Genomic DNA, 24,258 nt, shown 5'->3' with positions numbered 1-24,258 from the left:
ATGCATCCCCCAAAAATGATCCACAACACCCAACTTCAACACACAACTCCTCTGAACACACATCCAATGCCATCCACAAGCATCTTGTGTGAAATTTGACATTTACCCAAAGAATTCTCAAATGATGAACAAAACCGGGAGCTCTCCCGCACAACATATGTTCCCACGTCTCTAACACAAGAGAGTGCCGAAAAGCAGGTGTCGCAAAACTCCGGCACCCAAAGGGTCCATGTTCAATCCACAATAAGAGATAAATTTCTCCACTTGGCTACACGTGGAACAGATGTTATGCAGAATGTTAGCCTCGGTCTCCATTCACTTTCCATGCATTTTTTTTCCATACAATAAAAGTATGACTGAGACTTACATTATGTCCAAAAAAACAAAAACATGGTAATACCATGGTACTTTGTAGTACTTTTTGCATCTAAACTGGCCTGGTGGACTGATCTGGGATCTTGAAAGTTAAATATCCAATAGCACTAACTTAATCCTTTCCTTTCCTCCAGAGGGGCGTTCTCTGAGGTGTTCCTGGCAGAGGAGAAGAAGACCCAGCGACTAGTGGCCATTAAATGCATCCCTAAGAAAGCTTTGGAGGGAAAGGAGAACAGTATTGAGAATGAGATTGCTGTGCTACATAGGTGAGAAACGACTTTATCAAGGACTTATACTAGCATAAGGAAGAGGAAGCTCTTTTGGGGCCTTGAAGACCTCCTAGGAAGTTTCTACTTGGAAAAGTTCAGAATTCGTAATAATGTTGTGATGTGTGTTCAAGTGATTTTATAAAAATAAAAAAAATAGACACCTTGGGCAATTTGATTTTGCTATCGCTCTTTTTCACTTAGCTTTTTAGTCTATATCAACATGAAGAATAGCAAAGGATGTGCATTAGGTGTGTAATTGATGCTTTATGTGTTATTTTATCATTCTAATGCTGCCACTGAAAATAATGGGAAATGCAGTTTGGTCACACAAGCTTGTCACCTCATAAACCTGCTGAATGAGTGACATTTATATGAAATAATGTCTATATTATTGTGTCAATACACACCTTTCAGCTGTCACAGAAACTTAAACAAATGTACATATAAACATAATTCATGTTTCATGTTCTGAATTAATATTATTCTTTAGAAATGCGTGTAATCCAAGTAAGGTATTTAAAAGTAATTAACTTAATTGAAAGCCAGTAACTATAATTTGATTACAAGAATTTAAAATGTAAAGTGTTGCACTGCTTTTTAACTAATAAAGAAATTAGATTACAGTAGCTAATTACTTTAGATTACCCTCAACACTGCTTAGTGTGATCAATTACGCTTCCACGATTCTTTAATAAACATGCTCCCAAATCTAAAAGTTGCAACCTAGTCACATAGACTGTTTTACGTGCCTTGTTCTACGTTTCGCCACATTTCCTGATAAAAATAAACTCTTGAGGAGCTAACTATGTGTTTTATTGACTTTTAAACAAATCACAAGTTCAATGGCTGATTATTACTTTATAAACACTTATTTTTCACTCTATTACTCACACACTGCTATGTTTTGATATTGAAACACTTACTCATCTTTTAGATATGATTTGAAAAATGATAGATTTTAACCCACCTACATTTACACACTTATTCCAACATGATTAGCTTTCGCATTAGCTCAACTGATAGAATGTTGGACTTTGGACACGGATGCCCATGATTCGAGCCCAGCCAAGCACGCAAGCTGACACGTGACACATAAGTGCCATAGAAGCAACACAAAATTATGTGGTTGCTTCAGAAAATGTGCTTTTGTCGCATTTTCTTTTGAGACACTATTGGTTTGGTTTAGGTTAAAGTTTTAGATTAGTGTGGTACGTTTTACTCATTAAAACCTCCATCTAACATCAGTTTTGTTGTCAAGACCAGCTCATCTGTGTCCAAGTCCAGTTCGAGACCAGAGTAGGTCAAGTTCGAGTCAAGACCAAGACCTGAGAGGGCCGAGTCGAGACCGAGACCAGTAAAGGCTGAGACTAAGACGAGTTTTTTATGAATGTATTAAGTGTATAATTTAAAGAACTATTGACTCAAGGCGCATATATCAAATAACCCTCATTTTTTATTTTCTTAAGCTTATGTTGGTTAAACAATATTACCAGTTGAGAATAAAAATTAAATAAATGTCATGTCCTATGTTAAATGAACAAATTGGTATTACAGTTACGACATAAATGTTAACAAAATGTCAGTGAAAAACTTAAATTAAAGGTTCAAAGTGCCTATGTGGCTCAGCATGGCAATACAGACTACCAGCTTCTGTATACTATTATATTCCATTCAAATCAAGTAAACATTTCTGCTTTACAAAATACAGTATTACTTTGCTATAAGTAAAATTGGCCTAAAAAAATAAATAAAAAAATATGATAAAGTTTATGCAGAAAGTGAATATAAAATTTACATTCAATTTGTTAATAATTTCCTCAATTGCACTACTATATTTTGTCCATTGTAAGTCAAGTAAGCATTTCTGCTTACTTTTACCTGCAAGATTTCGTCTCGGGGTACGCACAGAAGCAGTTTTTTTTCTTTCTCTTTTTCTTTTTTTTTCAGAAACCCTTAAATTCTAATGACATTTAGATAAGTATTTTTACATTTTCTTCAGTATGTGTAGCATTCATGTAACTAATGGCTAAAGTATTTCTAAAAGACTAGAGCCCGTTCAGACCAACGCAGTGCAAAGAACCCAGATAGCACACGTACGTCTCAGAGATGTTTCCTCTGGAAAGCATCTAACATCTGCTAAACATCTTAAAAAGATCAGATTTACAATCATTCTAATTCATAAACGTCTCAAAGACATTTGCGAAATGTCTTATTGACATCGAGACATTCTTATTGACATATGTCTTATAGACATATTGCAGAAGAGCAAACAACGTAAAATAGACGTCTTCCAGATATAAACACACATCAAATAGACGTCTGGGTGTTGTATGTGGGCTATCAGGGAAAATATTATAACATAGGTGTCTCGAGACACATTTTTAACAGTTGATGTTCCTTTTAACATGACAAAAGAATAAAAAAACAAAAAAAACAAAATTGGGGTGCTCCTGCACGGGACGCCAAAAACACAGCGATGTGTAATGCAAAGGTCAAAGACATCCGTTTAGCATGTTTACATAGAAAAACAACTGAAAAACAGCATGGGTGAATGCAACAATGTGTTTGGTGTGAACAGCCCCTTATTAATAAAACACAGCACCAACGGAAGTTTCTCAGTTACCTCTCAAAAAAGCAGTCTTTTGTTGACTGTAGGTAAATATACACTTTATCCAACGATTAGTTTGTTTTCCGTTTTCAAAAATATCCCGATGCTGTTTTAATGAGTGAGAAGCTGCTGCAAATTAATCAGTGAGATAGCAGTCCGAACTAACCGGACTGAATAGCTAGTCAATTTAGACCTTTTTTGCTAACCTGTTTGGCCAATTTGCTGAAAAGAACTGACTCAATAGAATTATTTATTCAGAACTAGTTCTGATACTACGCAGCAGATTGAAATGCTGGACAAGCGTCAAGATCTCTGATATTGTCAGTCAAAAAAAAAATTCAGATCAATCAAAGCTTTCACTGTATATTTTTTTTTTAAAAGAGACTCGACTGGACTCGGGGTTAAGTCCGAGTCCACACTTGTTCGAGTGCGAGTTAAGACAGAGTCAAATTGTTCACGAGTCCATGACAAGACTAAGACCATGAAAATATGGTCGCGTCTGGTCCTGTCTCGAGTAATGATAATAATAATAATAATAATTCCTTTCATTTACATTGCACTTTTCTAGGTACTCAAAGTGCTTTACATAGTATAGGGGAATCTCCTCAACCACCACCAGTGTGCAGCATCCACCTGGATGATGCGACGGCAGCCATAGTGCGCCAGAATGCCCACCACACACCAGCTATTGGTGAAGAGGGGAGTAGAGTGATGTAGCCAATTCAGGGATAGAGATTATTAGGAGGCCATGATAGATAAGGGCCAATGGGGCGAATTTGGCCAGGACACTGGGGTTATACGAGTACTACAACAACTTGTAATCAACATTCATCTTATAAACCTTTAAACATCTCAAAAAATATTATGGTGGCATTCAGGTCCGGATCTAGATATGTAACATTAGGGGGGCAATAACCTACAATGGAGGGGCGTTGAGCTGGGGGGCGAGTGTCTCTTCCGTGCGCACCAGTGTTTTAGATGGAGTTGCTCGAGTGTTTATCCAGCGCACTCGCGTTAGGGTTATGGTTAGCGCCATGTTGCCAAGTGCTTTACTTGCACTTGGGTGGGCATATGGATAATTTGGGGGTGACAAAGCCCACACCAGCACCCCCATAGATCCGGCCCTGGTGGCATTCATGTTATGTGCACTCATCTCGTAACTGAGTGATTCCTGTCCTGGTTCTATTTTACTCAAATATCAAAGGAAACAAATAAGAAATATCATTTCACATATAGAAAATGAAGCATAGTTTTTGGGTCAGTAAGTTGTTTTTGTTTTTTGACATTATTTTCACGACAGTTACGCACATTTTACCCCCCAATTCTCATTACCGCAACACGAAAAAAATGATCATTTTGATATTCTTATTACTATAATGTAAAAAAGTATATCGTTTAAACTGTTTTTATATTATTTAAATGTTTTAAAATCATTGAACAACAGCATTTTGTTTTACTGTAACACGGTAATGAGAATCATCATTGAAAACCATGGCAATAGTATAAGTAAAATGTTCTGACACATCACGGTAATAAGAATTGGGTGGTAAAATGTGCTTTAATGTCCTGAAAATAATGTCACAATGCAAAAAAATTAAAAATGTTTATGGTCCTAAATGTAGGTTTTGTTTTCTTTTCTTCATTTCTTCATTTCTTCAAAATGTAATTTAATAATTTTGTCTTGATTTGGGGTTAAATATGACCAGGACATTTTCTTGGCAGGTTTCGTGAGAATCACCCAACTATTATCAATTCAACATGACTTGAAGGCAGCATATTTATCATTAAGATATGAAAATAAGAAACCATTACATATGCTTCAGTTGGAGCTGTGGCTTAACATGTGCTCTTACACATTTGAGCTGGGGTGCTCATGCAGGCGACATGATTTCGAATCGGGCTAAATACATTTCCTAATCATATCCCCTAACTCTCTTCCCATCATTTTCTGCCTTTGATCTTAATAAGTGGCAAAATGGCTAAATTAAAAACATAATATATTCTATACATTATTTGTATAAACATTTTAAGATTGATCCCTCTGATTACGAGTAACATTAACAGACAACATTTTGAGAACATCCAAACCTCAGTCATGAAATGTGTACAGTTATAGGCTGGATGCAACAGAGAATATGACTCTTTGTAAGGTAGCGTTAAGGACAAGTGTCAGTTAGGATGCTGAAAGGTCTGTTCGTTTTCCTTTTTAAGAGCATTGAGAGTAGAAAAGTTAGTGTAAGTGCTATATGTGTGATAAAAATGTGCTATAGCCTTAGAAATCACAGAAGTGTTCTCCGGAAATGTCAAGAGTACTGGAGATAGTCCTATTTTTAGAGTCTCTGTTGCCAGGGCAACAGCCACACAGAGGCTGAGATGGTATGGAGGTTCCCTGCAGCATTATTGGAGAGATAGAGAGAGAGGAGGAGGAGGAATGGGAAGAGACAAGCACAGAGAAAGGAATTAAGAGAGAAAGAATTCCACCACTGGTGTGAAAACTGTAATTATAGAGAGAAAGTCAGATGGGAGATGGAATAGAATTATAAAAGCCTGATGAAAGCTATGCAGCATGCCAGTGATGTTGTACGAAAGGGACTAAAAAAATCGCAATATAAATATGGAAGGAAAGTCATAATGAATGGAGCAAAAAAATGATTCAAATTGATGCAAAGAACTTGAAAAAACATTCACACATTTCTTTAAAGCCAGAAAAAAAACAAGAATACACATAACATTTTTAGTTTGCAGTAAGTTTAACCCTATAAAAGATGTTTCCTTTAATACTGTTCCTTTTAAACAAAACATACAGTAACACTTTGCAATAAGGTTTTATTCCTTAACATTAGTTAATGCATTAGATAACATGAACAAACTATTAAATATTTTTTTTTATAGCATTTTATTAATCTTGGTTAATGTATTAAAATATATTGAAATGTAGTTCATATTGCATTAGCTAATGTTAGCATATACTCATTTAAATGTTAAAATGTAGTATATGTAGAAATTAACATTAACCAACATCAATAAATGCTGTAAAAGTATTTTTCATTGTCAGTTTATATTAACTTTTGTGTTAAATAATACAGCCTTATTGTAAAGTGTTACCAAGCATGCATTTATAAGAAAAATTTCATTTCACTTGTGGTTATATTATTCAAGACCATTTTCATGACTTTATTTAATAATTTTTTAATTTTCGGTTTTATGAATTGCTGAATTTCTCTCTCTTTTTTTGTTTCAGAATAAAACATGAGAATATTGTTTCACTGGAAGACATATTTGAGAGTCAGACACATTTGTACCTGGTCATGCAGCTGTGAGTTTTTATCTCAGCAGTGGCATATTTTTACTAAGATACCATTTTAATTACTTCTGCTCCTTTAATTGGCAGTGCCATTGAATGCTTATATTATAGAAGAGGTGCTAACTGAAGTGTGTGTTGGTGTATGTGTCCACAGGGTATCTGGGGGAGAGCTGTTTGATCGGATCGTTGAAAAGGGCTTCTACACAGAGAGAGATGCCAGCAAGCTTATTTGTCAAATTTTAGATGCAGTGAAATATCTACATGATATGGGCATTGTGCACCGAGACCTGAAGGTAATGCCCAAATGCATAACGTGACAGTTTCTGCATGAATTTTATTTTTTCTGATCTCACTGAAAGCTAAATGTGCCACAAAAAAACTAAATCTCAATTGATTAGAAATGATTTAATGTTTGATATACAGCTATGTCGAACGGGATTTTGGATCAGTTAGATTTAACTGTTGGCAATTCTATCCAGTACAATGTGATAGAAATAGGTTATTTTTGAAATGGAACTCTAGCATACTACTTACTGCATACTACACAGTATATACTGTATACTGAAGACTATTTTTATTTTTAAGTAAAAGTATGCATTGTGCAACGATAAACCTTTCAAACAGTAGTATGATACTGTGTTGTCACATGACCTTCTCACATTGCATGCTCAAGTCAACAAGTGGCACCCAGTGTCATCTTGGAAATTAATGCGATTGCTTTTCACACACACACACACACACACACACATATATATATATATATACACGTTAGCATTCAGATTAAAGAATGAGTCGAAAAAAATCGTCGAAGATCACCATTTAAATTGTTTATGGTTCAGTGTTGGTTCTTACTTAATACTCTGAATTCAGGTACTACTGTGAAGTTTTGCTGCTGAAATCAAAGTTCGAATTAGTGCCCCCAGTGGCCGAAGCCGGAAGTGTTGTTGAACGTTTAGGTGAAATGTCCATAGAGTGGCACCAAAAGCGAGTTGTATTTTTAGTTGTAAATAATAATAATAATATAGTTAACAGGAATGTATATTTTAGTAACTTTGCCTAATCCCTAATCCAAACCCTAAACCTAATCATCAGTGGAGTGAAAAAAATAATGTTTGAGCGAAAATGCAACCTCCGAATCATGTTAATCATTGTTTATGTAAGTGCGATTAGTTCCTGGTTTCGATGGAACTAGAGCCTGTGTCTCGGAGGTTGCTCATGCAATGCGTTATCAGTAGCGGTAAAGAAAAATGTGTACACAGTTGAATTGATGCAAAAATGTCAGTAATTCGGCTGAATTGGCTTGATTTCAGGGTACATGAAATTTCAGAAGTAACGTGTAAATTTCCTGTGATCACGATGGCATATAAAAATAGTCCACTAATAGCTGTGCATTAAATTCAGTAAGATTAGTTGTGATTTATTTTGCTCCCTTTCGTGGAACTTGAGCTGCGTATGATCACTATAGAACACCGTCCGAGTGTCACGTGGTCGGAAGCCCCTATACTATCACGGCAATTTATTGGCTGATTGCGCTTAAGCGACGACCCTTAGGGAGCCACGTCACGGGCTTCAAAAAGGTGCTCCTTTCATGCCATCGAGTCAGATTTTCTGTTCTTTAGTGCAGGAATTGTCTAAGCCCACGTTTGTTTTCTATCAACTCATGTCGAAGCGAGGATTATTTTTCTCCCTTTTGAGTGGCAAACACGCAAGGACGTCATTGACACAGTGTAAATTTCAGAGCAATTTCAATGTTTTTTGTCAAACACAACAAGGGACGACAAGGCTCGCAGTTTCTCACCATGAGACATTATCCACACTTGTTCCAGTTCTACGGGCTCAAGATTTGGAGCTTCGTGTTTTGGAGCCGTTTGGGATATCGGCTTTGTGTCTGAGAAGATATGAGTGCGAACAGACACTGGAATCCTCTTTGTGTTTGTCACACCCCCTATGAATGAAAGCGTGAGTCTTGTTGGACATGCTCTGAGGCCTAGCTCGCGGCCATTTTCTGATGAACAGTGCGTGTGAGAGACCATGCACGTCTTGAGCCGTTGCCATTAAAAAACACTGTATGAGAGAATTCGTCGTCGGACAGTAAGGAAACAAAATGGGCCCCTTTGTCCCTATTGTATTTTTCTGTGTCATTCTGGGAGAACGCACATGAACAAGGCAATTGAGGAGCAGCCTCGGCCTCTCTCTCTCTACACTCCCTGTTTGAAGCGCTGCTCGTGGCAGAGGGGATCATGCATGGACCAGTACACAAACCACACAGTCACACAAGCACCACACGCTGTTCCCCATAGGAATGCTGGGGCTGTTGTGGCTGACCAGCTTGTTCCCAATATCCCCCATGTTCACACACTCTTCCCTCTTAAAAAGCGTGGGAAGAGATTTTATCAATGAGAGTCCCTGCTGTATACACACTTCAGGGCAGATTTTATACATGCCTAGATATAATAAAGGCAATTCTCCCTACATTCTTCCCTGTTTAACATGCCAGGGAAGATGTTTCATTCAATGAGTGTCCCTGCTGTATACACACTTCAGGGTGATTTTTATACATGCCTAGATATAATAAAGGCAATTCTCCCTACATTCTTCCCCGTTCAACATGCGAGGGAAGTTGTTTTATTCCATGAGCATCCCTGCTGTAGACACTTCAGGGCATTTTTTTAATACATGCCTGGATATAATACAGGCAAAACATTATTTACTTTCATTCAGTCGGCCACAGTAGCGAAGGCACAGGAGTCTCCTTCCACTGTGCAGCTGATTGTAGAACAGTCGCCAAAAGTAAGACAAGAGTGCCATCTAGTGGTTACACTTTGCACTAGAGGAGAGAGCCATGCATTACATCTGCCCATCTAGCGGCTTGGCAGCAGTTGCAAAAATGTTTCGAAATGGGTAATTCGAACGATAGAGCATGGTTATATCACGGCGGCTTGCGTCCCATTCTGCATTTGAGACATTTGAATTTCACTCTTAATGAAATCTCAATTCAGAATGTTGACGCAGAAACAAATAATGTCACAAGTACATCCGGGGGACTGGTTTGTGACAATAGATTTGAAGGACGCTTATTTCCACATTCAGATTGCGCCAGAGCACAGGCACTTTCTCAGATTCGCTTTTGCCGGCAAAGCGAACCGATGTTGCGCCCTTCTGTTTTAACTTACTCTGGCACCACGCACTTTCACGAAATGCATGAATGTAGCTCTGATGCCCTTGAGGCTTCAAGGCATCTGTGTTATGAATTATCTCTGATTGGTTGGTGTTAGCTCACTCAGACAGTCTGGCTGCCCAACAATCAGATGTCGTTCTCAGCCATTTGAGCAATCTAGGGCTGCGAGTGAACCTAGACAAGAGTGTCCTGTTGCCAAGGCAACAGACTATGTTTCTAGATATGGAGCTAGACTCTCAGGCGATGCAGGCGCGCCTGTCTCCAGCTCACGTTCTGTCATTACACCAGTATCTAGTGATGTTCAGACCTGTTCTCCCTGCAAGAACATTTCACAGGCTTTTGGGACTCATGATTGCGGCATCCGCTGTCATTCACCTGGGCTTGCTGCATGCAAGACCTTTTTCAGTGCTTTATGAACTCCACAAAGGGACTTCAAGCACTGAGCCATGCGCTTTGTCCCTTCAGAGTGACGCGTGGGTACCAGGCTCTGTTGCCATGGAAATGGACCCATGTTCTGATATCAGGCATTCAGTTGGGACAGGTGCTGAGACTGGCACAGAACAATGTACTATCTCTACGAGCTGTACATGTTCCGGGCCAGTTGAATTTAGGGGGGGATCTCCTGTCCATACAGGGTCTATTACATGGAGAATGGACATCACATCCGCAGATTGTGGAACAAATCTGGTGGAAGTTCAGCAGAGCAGAAGTGGACCTGTTTGCTTCAAGCGAGACGTCGCACTGTCTCCTCTGGTTTTCTCTCTCACCCTTGGCACCGCTGGGCATCGATGCGCATTTATGGTAGTTAGGGGTGTTTCCCCTCAACGGGCACTCTTTTGAATGATGGTTTATCACCCGCTGTGGTTGATACCATACTAAATGCTAGAACTCCATCAACAAGGACACTATATACGTTTAAGTGGCATATTTTCACTTCTTGGTGTACAGCGCAAAGTGAAAATCCAGTTCACTTCCGGTTACCCCTGCAACATTTAAAATCTGTGTTGCCGCTATAGCGGCTGAATGTGCGCTTATCAATGGTATCTTTGTTGGTATACATTCTCTTGTCTCCCATTTTATGCACTGGGTATGCAGGCTTAGACCTTTTCGTCCCATCCGCGTCACTTTATGGGATTTATCTGTTGTGTTAGAGGTGCTCTCGGATGCCCTGATTGAGCCCTTGACAACAGTTATTGGTGAGTTTTTGATTCTTAAAATGACCCGGCTAGTGGCATTGGCATTGTTTAAGAGAGTCTGTGATTTGCATGCCCTGTCGATCAATCCCTTGTGTATGGATTTTGCGCCAGGGTGTTGAAGGTTTGTATTAAGACCTTGTTTGGGCAGTTTGCCCAAGGTTATTTTGTCATTTCACTCGCAGACCATTAATTTTCAGGCTTTCTCTCCTCCCCCATTTTGAGTCTGAGGAGCATGAAAGATTGCATATGTTTTGCCCAGTTAGGGCGCTGCGAGTTGATGGTGACCGTACGAGCCAGTGGCGTAAGTCTGAACAGTTGTTTGTGTGCTTTGGTGGCTGCAACAGAGGTGTTTCGGTGTCCAAGCAAAGGTTGTCTCATTGACTTATTGATGCAATTTCGAGTGCTTACGAAGTGTGCAGTTTACCTTCGCCTTTGGGTATTCGAGCCCATTCTACGAGGAGCATGGCATCCTCATGGGCTTTGACTAGAGGTGCGTCCTTGGAGGACATTTGTATGGTGGCAGGGTGGTCCTCTCCACATACATTTGTTAGATTTTATAATCTGGACAAGGATTTGACTCCTGCTTCTCAGGTTCTCTATTGGAACAGGAGTTAATTCATAATTCCTTTTATTTAGATGCTTTAGCTCGCTTGTGCGCTGCTGTATGTTTGCCACACAGGCTTAGACAGTTGGCAGCTACTGTTCGCATGGTGTGAATGTATTTCGTTCCCATAGCGATCATGGTATGGCCAGCTACGCAGCATCTCATTCCTCTCAGGGAACCAAGGTTTTGTACGTAACATAGATGTTCCCTTTAGTGGAACTCGAGCTGCGTAGCTGGCCATACCATCTAGCAGCTGCATAGGCTCGTGCCTTTTGCAGAAAGTCTGACTCCATGGTGTGAAAGCGAGCGCCTTAATGGAGCCCGTGACGTGGCTTCCTAGGGAGCATCACTTCAGCGCCCTCAGCCAATAAATTGCTGTGATTGTATAAGGGCTTCAGACCATGTGACACTGGGACGGTGTCTCATAGCTATCATATGCAGTGTCACGTTCCCCCAAGGGAACCAAGGTTACATACGTAACCGATTTCGTTCAGCTCAGTTCAGTTAACTCTTTTTATATGCAGCCAGAGAATCTGTTGTACTATAGTATGGAGGAGGACTCCAATATTATGATCAGTGACTTTGGCCTGTCTAAGATCGAGGACTCAGGAAGTGTGATGTCAACGGCCTGTGGAACGCCAGGATATGTGGGTATGAATGAGGGCTACTTTTTTCTATTTTCAATTAATCTGTCCATCTTTAGCATAGTTCTGTAACCTGTCAGTTTTTCAGTCTTTTGAAATGCCACACACAGTGTCAAATGTGAATACTTTTGAAGTGCTTTGTCTCCCTCTGTTTCTTTGATGCTTACCTCATTCTCCAAAAAGCTCAAAATGAAAGTGAACTGAATAGAAAAAGGATCACTGAAAGCTTCTCTCTCTTTCGCTTATTCTTTTGATCAGCTCCTGAGGTCTTGGCTCAGAAACCATACAGTAAAGCTGTGGACTGTTGGTCTATTGGAGTGATTTCTTATATTCTGTAAGTGTTTCTTGATCTACATTATTAGTCAAATGTTTGGGCACACCTACACATTCTACTGTTATTATTTTTACACTGATCAGCCACAACATTAAAACCACTGACAGGTGAAGTGAATGACATTTATTAACTCATTACAATAGTATCTGTCAAGGGGTGGGATATATTAGGCAGCAAGTCAACAGTCAGTTCTTGAATTTCATGGGTTGGAAGCAGGAAAAATGGGCAAGTGTAAGGATTCGAGCGACTTTGACAAGGGCCAAATTGTGATGGCTAGACGACTGGGTCTGAGCATCTCCAAAACGGCAGGTCTTGTGGGGTGTTCTCGGTATTCAGTGGTTAGTTCCTACCAAAAGTGCTCCAAGGGAGGACAACCGGCGACAGGGTCATGGGCGCCCAAGGCTCATTGATGCGCGTGGGGAGCGAAGGCTAGCCCGTCTGGTCCGATCCCACAGAAGAGCTACTGTAGCACAAATTGCTGAAAAACATAATGCTGGCCATGATAGAAAGGTGTCAGAATACACAGTGCATTGCAGCTATCTGCGTATTTAGAAGAATATTTCAGCTCTGTAGGTCCTCACAATGCAAGTGAATGGGTACAAAAATTTTGAAGCTACAAAAGCACATATAGGCAGTATAAAAGTAATCCATATGACTTCAGTAGTTTAATCCATGACTTCAGAAGTGATATGATAAGTGTGGGTGAGAAACTGATCAATATTTAAGCAGTTTTTAACTATCAATCACTACTTCTACTTTCACATTCTTCTTTTGTTTTTGATGATTCGCATTCTTCATGCATATCACCACCTACTGGGCAGGGAGTAGAATTTATAGTGAAAAGGGACTTAAATATTGACTGTTTCTCACCCTCTCCTATGATATCACTTCTGAAGACATGGATTTAAACACTTGAGTTGCATGAATTACTTTTATGCTGTCTTTATTTGCTTTTGGAGCTTCAAAATGTAGGTCTCCATTCACTTGCATTGTGAGAACCTACAGAGCTGCAATATTATTCTAAAAATCTTTGTTTGTGTTTAGCAGAAGAAAGAAAGTCATACACATCTGGGATGGAATGAGAAAATTATGAGAGAATTTTCATTTTTGGCTGAACTGTCCCTTTAAGCATTCACCTTTAAATCAAAAGGTTTTTAAGCTTATGAGAAACATAAATTTAGTCAAGTGTGTCCAAACTTTTGAAGGATACTGTATGTCATTATTATCATACAGTATGTATTTGATTTTTGCATACATATAAACAGTGGTGTTGAGCAGATTCACATATATCTGTGTAGTTTATAAAAGCAGCCTGTCTCTTTGCAGCTTATGTGGCTATCCTCCGTTTTACGACGAAAACGACACCAAGCTGTTTGAACAGATTCTAAAAGCAGAGTATGAGTTTGATTCTCCATACTGGGACGACATCTCTGACTCAGGTTGTTCTTCCATCAAGTGGGACGTTTTCATAGGATCCTGTATTTATGTACAGACATTTATAAAACGGATTGTTCCAGCATTAAAATGTGCTTGGATGAGCCACATTTTTCTATAAGTGTGCTTCCTGTGGTAACATCAAAATTATTGGTTTGATTCAAGTCAGAATTACTATTTAAAGTCAAGTTTAATTATTAGATCATGTAGATCAGTTAATTAAGGTAACATTTACTGGTTTCTACTTTTTACAGTGTGTATAATTGTTATGGCAGCTGTAAACATCTGCATTTGCCTAAAGAACTTTATTATTGTGATTAATATTCACAATAAGAATAATAAGAATAATTGTTATTTATTAAACATTAGTTCCTTTTATTATGTTGTTGTTTTTAATGGTAGAAGGTTCTTGAATATTGTTTTATTACAGCCAAAGATTTCATCAGCCACTTGATGGAGAAAGACCCATTTGTGAGATACACATGTGAGCAGGCTTTACAGCACCCCTGGTAGGATTACTTCAAAATAAGTGCTCTGCATAGTTTGGCTTCACCCTTGATAATTGCAAAAATATCCTGTTCCTCTTTTCACCAAAATTGCATTAGTAACCCATCCCTCCCACCCCCACCTCTGATTTTGAAGGATTTCTGGAGATACGGCTCTGGATAGGAACATTCATGAGTCTGTGAGCGCTCAGATCAAGAAGAACTTTGCCAAAAGTAAATGGAAGGTGAGATTCTTACTTCTTTAACCCAACAGATCTGCGTCACATTCTTCACACTTCGCTTATTTGGTATGCCAGATGAGGATAACTTGGCTATCTGCTGGAATTGTTAGAGCTAGTTTCAGAATTTGAATGTTCTGAAAACATTACGGAATAAACTTCAAAGAACTTCAGTTTATGCCAAGTTATTCAGAAATTTGTTTGGTGAACCAAGTAAACAACATTTCGAGAACATTGTGTTATATACAAATATATTAGATGACTAAAAGGCAGTCCCTTCCATATTAAGCTCATCATCGTTTTGCAGAAATGTTCTTGAAGATGCTTAAAGGGTTTGTTCACCCAAAAATGAAAATTCTCTTATCATTTACTCACCCTCATGCCATCTCAGATGTGTATGACTTTCTTTCTTCAGCAGAACACAAAGATTTTTAAAAGAATAATTCAGCTCTGTAGGTTTGTCAACACAAGTGAATGGTGACCAGAACTTTGAAGCTCCAAAAGCACATCAAGGCAGCATAAACATAATCAATGCCTTCTGATCCAGATGGTTTTGGGTGAGAACAGACCAAAATGTAACTCCTTTTCACTATACATCTTGACCGCAGTCTCCTTGGCGATCATGATTTTAAGCTCGATTACACTTCCTTAAGCTCGAGGACTCTGCGCTCTGACCCCAGCTTAGCTGGGATATGCGAAAAAAAGAATTTCACTGTATATGTGCAATTGTATAATGTGTGACAAAATAAAGGCTTCTTCTCCTATAGCGCCATCTAGCACTCTGCACATGCGTCAAGCACTAGGAAGTGTAATCGAACTTGAAATCAGAATTGTGCATAGAGACTGCAATAGGAAGATGTACAGTGAAAAATAAGTTATATTTTGGTCTGTTCTCACCCAAAACCAATTGGATAGCTGCTGTAGACATGGATTAAACCACTGAAATCATAGGGATTACTTTTATGCTGCCTTTATATGCTTTTTGGAGCTTCAAAGTTTTTAAGCTTGCATTTTCTTCTAAAAATCTTACACATCATATACATCTGGGATGGCATGAGGGTGAGTAAATGATGTGAATTTTCATTTTTGGGTGAACTTTCCCTTTAAAACGTATTTTAGAGGCATGTTATTTCTTATTTTTTGCCCTCGTAGCAAGCATTCAATGCGACAGCTGTGGTCAGACACATGCGGAGACTACAGCTGAGCACCAGCCTAGAGGGGCCGAGCCAAATTACCACCACCAGCCCCTACCACAGACACCTGCTCCTACCTGCCAAAGAGCTTGACCAGGAGGAGGAAGAGGAGGAAGAGCAAAGCAGTATGTTTGAGACCAGTCAGAGCCAGATTAAAAAAAAAAAAAAAGACGGTTCCCCAATATGAATACTGTACATTGTAATTAGTATGCGGAAGTAGAATGTGTGTGTCCCAAAATCATTGTACATTGCAAATAGTAGGCCAGAGGTGGCCAAATGACATATTATTTCCAGTGGATTTTGTAAAGTATGCATTCATGCATGCTTTTTGGGCTAGTACTGTCCACATCCCCACGAAGAAGAGGAGTTTGAATTGGTTGTAACATTTTTAGTAGTAGACAAATTGTGGGGATAAGCTGCCACGGCAATTTAACCTAAAAGATAATGGTGATATATGTAATTTTTGCCCCACTAGCGGCACCAAAAAACTTTTTTTTTTAATAATGATGTTTCAAACACTCACATTTTCCATTGTTCATAAACAATGGTTGAGCCAAGGTGAGTTTTGTCGAGACATTCAGGCCACTCAAACAAACAAACAAATTTCAATTTCATTTGGTGCCGACAGTGGCACAAAAATTACTTATTCATCTTTAAGTAATAAATAATTAATTTTAAGGTAATGATTTTAGCTTTATGGTAGCTCCTACATGCAAACGCAAACATTATGCGATAAGGAGAGCAGGGGTATTAAGATCTCCTTAATTTGTCCAACCTTGGAAGCGTTCTTACTAAATACCGAAAAGTATGTTCTTTCCCATCACCATTTAAGTACATTAAAATGATTTCTTTTAAACAAAAAACTTTTGGAAATTGTAATTTGAAGATGCCTGAATCTTTCATGCCATTGTGTATGCTAGAAATGTTCATAGGCTATAAGATTGTGTTTTTAAAGGCACATACTGTATAATTATACTAAGATGCTCCTGTCCTGTTACTGTTCGTTTTCATGTAGAATTTTCTGTTTAGATTCTCCCAGTGCAGACGGGCGCAGAGGCAGTGCAGATCGGGATAGTCTAAGAAGCTGTGCTTACTGCTGTCGACCAACAAGCAGGATCTGAAGTAGAACTCTGAGCCGAGTGGAACCCATAGATGTATTCCTACCACACCAGTCTGACCCGGAACACAGAGCTTTCCTGGTAGCATGCGCTAGATGGAGCTAGTGCTGATGGTGGAAAGCTCAAATTAGAAAAGAAAAGACATCGGGTATATCATTGACAGATAAGTAACTCCTCCAGGGCCACGTACACGCTGCAAAGTTTTGGGAGTGACAGCCACATTTAATTGTGATAGTGAATCCCATAAAGAGTCAATCATAATTGTTGACATAGTGATAAACATAGCAGTTTTGCCATCTCACGGCTGTAAATTAGGCCACGACCACACTCTATCTGTTTAAGTTTGAAACCTCATTTTCAGTTGCAAACCGTTTTTAACATTTTTAGTTACCCCCTTTGTCTTGTTTGGCACTAGCTATATTTGAAAAAATAAATTTTTGTCTGGAGAGGTATTAACATTCCCATCGGCAGAAGCACCATTTTATTTGTGTTGTTTAAAGACCTTATGAAATAGGGATGTGCCCGATGACGAATACCTTATTCGGAACCACTATGACTTCAAAATGAATAATTAATTCATCTGAATAATAGAAAAAATTATTCGGAAGACTGATCATCCAAAGAGTACAAGTATAAAGCAATATTTTAAATAAGCATATCCAAAATTGCAAAGCAATGATGAGTATGTGAAGCCAGTATTACTAAATTGTAAACCTTATGAATGAAAATGCATGTGGTGATTTCAAGTTCAGATCGGATGGCCACGGCCTCGACTCCATTTGCAGTCTCTGTTTATTGTGCACGTCTCCAAAATCTAAGCTTGTCAAGAGTAACATTAACTAAGGTACTGTAACATACACATTTCCCACTATTTGAAATGTCTGTTTACACATTAATTAATATTAATTAATATTTCACACAATTCACACTTAAGGATTCATAAACCAACCTGAGTGCAATGTTGAATTCTTGACCAGAAAAGTGATGATTTTATAGCAGAGCTTGTCTGTCCGTCTCTTAAAGCTGACCACATTTATATCCACATCATCAGTTAAGGTAATTATCTGGTTAAGTCTTTATTCCCAGAAAGTGTAAATGCTCCACAGAGGTTTAAATACTTCACAGAGTGTAAATCTATTCAGAATATTCCTTCACGAGGAGGATTGCGTAGAAACAAAAACATGCATTTTTTTTTGTGGCTTTTCTCTTAATGAAATACAGGCTCACTCTTGCCAATTATTCCACTGCATTTGGCTAATTGGTGTTGGGGGCATCAATATGTCCCGCTCAGACTTTCAATAGGAATTACATAAACACAGAAAAGAAAAATCACAGCATTTACAAATTGTTGTTCAGTTCGGTTCCGTACACACAATGCAGACTTATTGAAAAAATGGTAGTCGCTACCAGAATTTATCGGGAGTGTATTCGATTGAATGTGGTCTTCACTCCTATAAATAATCAAAATCTGTAGCATTGAGAAGAAAAGTGAGTGACAACCGTGTTTAGCTGTAGAGTGTACATGGTCTATTTCAACCATCATTTATTTTGTCTGAATAATATTTCTGTACCCCAACCAAAGACAGTTAAAACTGTGTTTATTTAAGTTGTATATTTATTGAAAAATTTTCATAATTTTTTTATTTTTATTATTGAGTTATTCACATTCAGGTCTGTTACCCATAGCAAGCTAGTGAAATAATGTCCTATTATTAATGTCTGAATATGAATAAGCGCCACTTGTACGAAGACTTGCTCAGGTATTCAAGCAAAATTTATGACAATGCAAGGTAAAGTCATTTTATCTTTTTAAGACTGATTGATGCTATTTTCTGGCCTTAGTTAATTGTTCTGTTAGTTTTCTTAGATTGTTGTCTGTACACTCAATTTTGTGCTCTGGTTCAGACTGGCTTTGTGAAGTGCAAATTGGTGTGGCAGAGTAAAAATATGTTTTATCAATGCTCAAACAGAGATCCTATGATCTTGTGTGAGTATACCTTCAAATGACATGAACATCTGGACAGAACAGGGGTTCACCGGGTTAAGAGATTTGAGCCACAGTCCAGGTACATTTTTACACCCAGATTAAATGCAATCCTAAACCTGGATAATCTCCATTTTTTAATAAAGATTTCCTTTCAGTTTAATATTAGACTTTGTGGGGAAAAAGCAACCCTACTGGAGTCTGGAAGAGACTGTAGCTCTGCTTCAAAATCTAGCTGCCTACATAAACATCATTTTAATTAGTACCAAAAGGTAGGCAGCAACATGATGCTGCCTTTTAAGGGGCCGTTCACACCCAACATGTAAATTAAAATCCGTTTTTCCCAATGGGGGTGAGGGGGTTTTGGGGAGGGGGGTGAACTGTTTCGTAATTGGATGCATGCTGTGTGAGCTGATTGGTTGATTGGTTACAGTTGTTATGTTTGGGTTGCTGTAATCTGTACTTTTCTCCTGAACAGAAGACATCTAATGTTTGCATGACCTCGTAAATATGTTTACAAGAGCGATGATTAAAATATAAATATACTTATTAATATCAATAGCACTATGATAATTGCAAAAATAAGTCAGAAACTATTGCTTTCGTATGTCAAAGTGAAGTCAGAGGCACTAGAAACTTTGGCAATTGACTGAATCTGTATCTACTTTCGTCTTTTTCTTTGTGGAATATCAGTGTTGTATTTAAAAACAAAAATGTTCATGTACAATTATCGAAAGTACTCAGTGCTTGCCTTACTCTCAAAACAGGAACAATGCAAGTATATTCGTCACCTTGTTCATCAGTATATGATACCTGTGCCAAAGAGAGCACATGACTTACTTGAAGCCAACAATAATAAAAAAATAATGTATATTTTGCTATTTCACCCCTAATGTAAATGTTTTCCCACTTAAACTTGGTTTATTATAGTTTTAAGCTAAGTATGTCATGCAATTTTTTTCAACTAATTTATATATACACTGCCTGGCCAAAAAAAATGTTGTACACTCTAATATTTGGTTGGACCGTTTTTAGCTTTACGTAACAACATTTATTTCCTTCAAGAGTTGCATACATTTTTGGCCACGATCTTGTATTGATGACGGCAGAATCGAACCACACCGTTAAATCTTCTCCAGCACATCCCAGAATCTTTCAATTGGGTTAAGGTCAGGACTCTGTGGTGGCCAATTCATGTGTGAAAATAATGCTGCCTAAACCACTCTTTCACAATTTGAGCCTGGTGAATCTTGGCATTGTTGTCCTGGAATATGCCCATGCCGTCAAGGAAGAAAAAATCCATTGATGGGATAACCTGGTCATTCAGTGCATTCAGTTAGTCAGCTGACTTTATTTTATTGCTGCATAACGTTGCTGATCCTAGACCTGACCAATTGAATCAACCCCAGATCATAACACTGCCTCCAGAGGCTTGTACAGTCGGCACTATGCATGACGGGTGCATCGCTTCATGCGCTTCCCTTCTTACCCTGATGCGCCCATCGCTTTGGAATAGGGTAAATCTGGACTCATCTGACCACATGACCTTTTTCCATTGCTCCACAGTCCAAATTTTATTTAATTGAAGTTGTTTCTTTTCTGATTAGCCTCACTAACAAGTGACTTTCTTGTGGTCACACAGCTGTTTAGTCCCAGTGCTGTAAGTTCTTGTTGCATTGTGCGTGTGGAATTGATCTTTTTTTTACTTTCGATTTTTTTACGATGTAACTTCAAGTGTTTTAGTGATCACAATCATTCAAGATTTTTTTCCGACCACATTTCTTCCGCGAAGCTGATGGTTCACCACTATCCTTCCAGGTTTTAATAATACATTGGAAAGTTCTTAACCCAATTCCAGTGATTTCAGCAATCTCCTTAGTTGTTTTCTTTGCTTGATACAGGCCAATAATTTGCCGCTTCTGAAACACAGTAACCTCTTTTCCATGACTATGGGATACGTCTTCCAACATGGTTGTTTAAGAAATGAGAAGCTACACACTGCATCATTTAGGGTTAAAAGAATTGTTGCCAGCTGAAACATATTAATCACTGCAATAATGATCCAGTCATAGGCTCTTAAGTATCTGCTTATTTAAATCCAAATTCTTTTTTTTTTTTGTCCAGGCAGAGTGTGTGTGTGTGTGTGTGTGTGTGTGTGTGTGTGTGTGTGTGTGTGTGTAATATATATATATATATATACTCACACACACACACACACACACACACACACAGTTGTGCTCAAAAGTTTGCATACCCTTGGAGAATTGGTAATATATGTACCATTTTTAAAGAAAACATGAGTGAGCAGGCAAAACACATTTCTTTTATTTCTTATGGGATTCATATTCAACTGTAGGTTATAACAGAATGCCACAATCATAAAACAAAACATGGCAACAAAGAAAAAAATGAAATGACCCCTGTTCAAAAGTCTGCATACCCTTAGTTCTTAATACTGTGTATTGCCCCCTTTAGCATCAATGACAGTGTGCAGTCTTTTGTAATAGTTGTCTATGAGGCCCCAAATTCTTGCAGGTGGTATAGCTGCCCATTCGTCTTGGCAAAATGCCTCCAGGTCATGCAAAGTCTTTGGTCGTCTTGCATGAACCGCACGTTTGAGATCTCCCCAGAGTGGCTCGATGATATTAAGGTCAGGAGACTGTGATGGCCACTCCAGAACCTTCACCTTTTTCTGCTGTAACCACTGGAGGGTCAACTTGGCCTTGTGCTTAGGGTCATTGTCGTGCTGGAAAGTCCAGCCAAAGTCAGAGTGTCCCATGCGCAGCTTTCGTGCAGAAGAATGCAAATTGTCTGCCAGTATTTTCTGATAACATGCCTTAATTGATTGCCATCAATTTTCACAAGATTCCCCGTACCTTTAGAGCTCACATACCCCCAAAACATCAGTGAGCCACCACCATGCTTCAGAGTGGGGATGGTATTCTTTTCACTATAGGCCTTGTTGACCCCTCTCCAAACATAGCGCTTATGGTTGTGACCATAAAGCTCTATTTTGGTCTCGTCACTCCAAATTACAGTGTGCCAGAAGCTGTGAGGCGTGTCAAGTTGTTGTCGGGCATATTGTAACCAGGCTTTTATGTGGCATTGGCGCAGTAAAGGCTTCTTTTTGGCAACTCGACCATGCAGCTCATTTTTGTTCCAAGTGTCGTTGTATTCTGCTCCTTGAAACAACCACACCATCTTTTTCCAGAGCAGCCTGCATTTCTCCTGAGGGTACCTGTGGGTTTTTCTTTGTATCCCGAACAATTCTTCTGGCAGTTGTGACTGAAATCTTTCTTGGTCTACCTGACCTTGGCTTGGTATTAAGAGATCCCCAAATTTTCCACTTCTTAATAAGTGACTGAACAGTACTGACTGGCATTTTCAAGGCTTTGGATATCTTTTTATATCCCTTTCCATCTTTATAAAGTTCCATTACCTTGTTACGCAGGTCTTTTTACAGTTCTTTTCTGCTCCCCGTGGCTCAGTATCTAGCCTGCTCAGTGCATCCACGTGAGAGCTAACAAACTCATTGACTATTTATATACAGGCACTAATTGCAATTTAAAAAGCCACAGGTGTGGGAAATTAACATTTAATTGCCATTTAAACTTGTCACCTTGTGTGTCTGAAACAAGGCCAAACATTCAAGGGTATGTAAACTTTTGATCAGGGCCATTGTGGGTGATTTCTGTTATCATTATGATTTAAAAAGGAGCCAAACAACTATGTAATGATACATGACTTCAGATGATCACTATCCTTAAATAAAAGACAGTTTTTTTGCATGATCAGTCATACATTCAAAATCAATGCCAAAATTTCACAATTTCTGCCAGGGTATGCAAACTTTTGAGAACAACTCTGTGTGTGTGTGTGTGTGTGTGTGTGTGTGTGTGTGTGTGTGTGTGTGTGTGTGTATATATATATATATATATATATATATATATATATATATATATATATATATATATATATATATATACAGTACTGTGCAAAAGTCTTAGGTACATAAGATGTTTCACAAAAACATTTGTCTTAAGATGGTTATTTATATATGCTACTTTAGTGTGTCAATAGGAAATATACATTTTATACTCCCAAACATTCCTTTTGCAAACAGAATAGAATAGAAGAACAGGTAGCCCTGCAACAGATATCATGACCCTCACAGAGCCCCACACTGAACATTGAGTCAGTCTGGGATTACACAAAGAGACAGAAGTAATTGAGACAGCCTAAATAAATAAAAGAACTGTGGCGAATTCTCCAAGAAGCTTGGAACATCCTATCTGCCAAGAAAAACTGTGTCCAGGTGTAAGTAGGAGAATTGGTGCTGTTTTGAAGGCAAAAGTGTTCACACCAAATATTGGTTTAGCTCTTTTTCTGTTTACTGGACTTGGTATGATGCTAATTGAATAATGAAAACTATTTATGTCATTATTCTTTTAAGAAATCCTCACTTTGAAAGTTTTTCACAAGTGCCTAAAACTTTTGCACAGTACTGTGTGTGTGTGTGTGTGTGTATATATACAGGTGCATCTCAATAAATTAGAATGTCGTGGAAAAGTTCATTTATTTCAGTAATTCAACTCAAATTGTGAAACTCGTGTATTAAATCAATTCAATGCACACAGACTGAAGTAGTTTAAGTCTTTGGTTCTTTTAATTGTGATGATTTTGCTCACATTTAACAAAAACCCACCAATTCACTATCTCAAAAAATTAGAATACATCATAAGACCAATAAAAAAACATTTTTAGTGAATTGTTGGCCTTCTGGAAAGTATGTTCATTTACTGTATATGTACTCAATACTTGGTAGGGGCTCCTTTTGCTTTAATTACTGCCTCAATTCGGCGGGGCATAGAGGTGATCAGTTTGTGGCACTGCTGAGGTGGTATGGAAGCCCAGGTTTCTTTGACAGTGGCCGTCAGCTCATCTGCATTTTTTGGTCTCTTGTTTCTCATTTTCCTCTTGACAATGGGGTTCATGTCTGGTGAGTTTGCTGGCCAGTCAAGCACACCAACACCATGGCCATTTAACCAACTTTTGGTGCTTTTGGCAGTGTGGGCAGGTGCCAAATCCTGCTGGAAAATGAAATCAGCATCTTTAAAAAGCTGGTCAGCAGAAGGAAGCATGAAGTGCTCCAAAATTTCTTGGTAAATGGGTGCAGTGACTTTGGTTTTCAAAAAACACAATGGACCAACACCAGCAGATGACATTGCACCCCAAATCATCACAGACTGTGGAAACTTAACACTGGACTTCAAGCAACTTGGGCTATGAGCTT

General features: G+C 38.6%; 1 protein-coding gene across 3 annotated transcripts in view; it reads left to right on the top strand.

Annotated features, from left to right (window-relative positions):
• LOC127449433 (calcium/calmodulin-dependent protein kinase type 1-like) overlaps nt 1-19,303 on the top strand; it is a 36,463-nt gene extending 17,160 nt beyond the window's left edge. For 2 of the 3 annotated variants that reach the window (XM_051712848.1, XM_051712847.1), the window contains exons 3-12: nt 510-641; nt 6,494-6,568; nt 6,711-6,849; nt 12,059-12,185; nt 12,437-12,512; nt 13,839-13,951; nt 14,377-14,455; nt 14,589-14,676; nt 15,823-15,988; nt 16,893-19,303. In XM_051712848.1, coding sequence (XP_051568808.1) covers nt 510-641; nt 6,494-6,568; nt 6,711-6,849; nt 12,059-12,185; nt 12,437-12,512; nt 13,839-13,951; nt 14,377-14,455; nt 14,589-14,676; nt 15,823-15,988; nt 16,893-16,984 — 1,087 coding nt within the window. In that variant the 3' untranslated portion in view covers nt 16,985-19,303. Of the gene's footprint in view, nt 1-509; nt 642-6,493; nt 6,569-6,710; nt 6,850-12,058; nt 12,186-12,436; nt 12,513-13,838; nt 13,952-14,376; nt 14,456-14,551; nt 14,677-15,822; nt 15,989-16,892 lie in introns of those variants that run through there. The other variant, XR_007898742.1, reaches the window with a different exon arrangement.
• Nucleotides 19,304-24,258: the final 4,955 nt, after the last annotated feature.

This window comes from Myxocyprinus asiaticus, chromosome 12 (assembly GCF_019703515.2).
Source record: "Myxocyprinus asiaticus isolate MX2 ecotype Aquarium Trade chromosome 12, UBuf_Myxa_2, whole genome shotgun sequence".
Taxonomy (NCBI): Eukaryota; Metazoa; Chordata; class Actinopteri; order Cypriniformes; family Catostomidae; genus Myxocyprinus; species Myxocyprinus asiaticus.
Note: the sequence above shows the minus strand (reverse complement) of the source record. Positions and strands in the feature narration are given on the sequence as shown.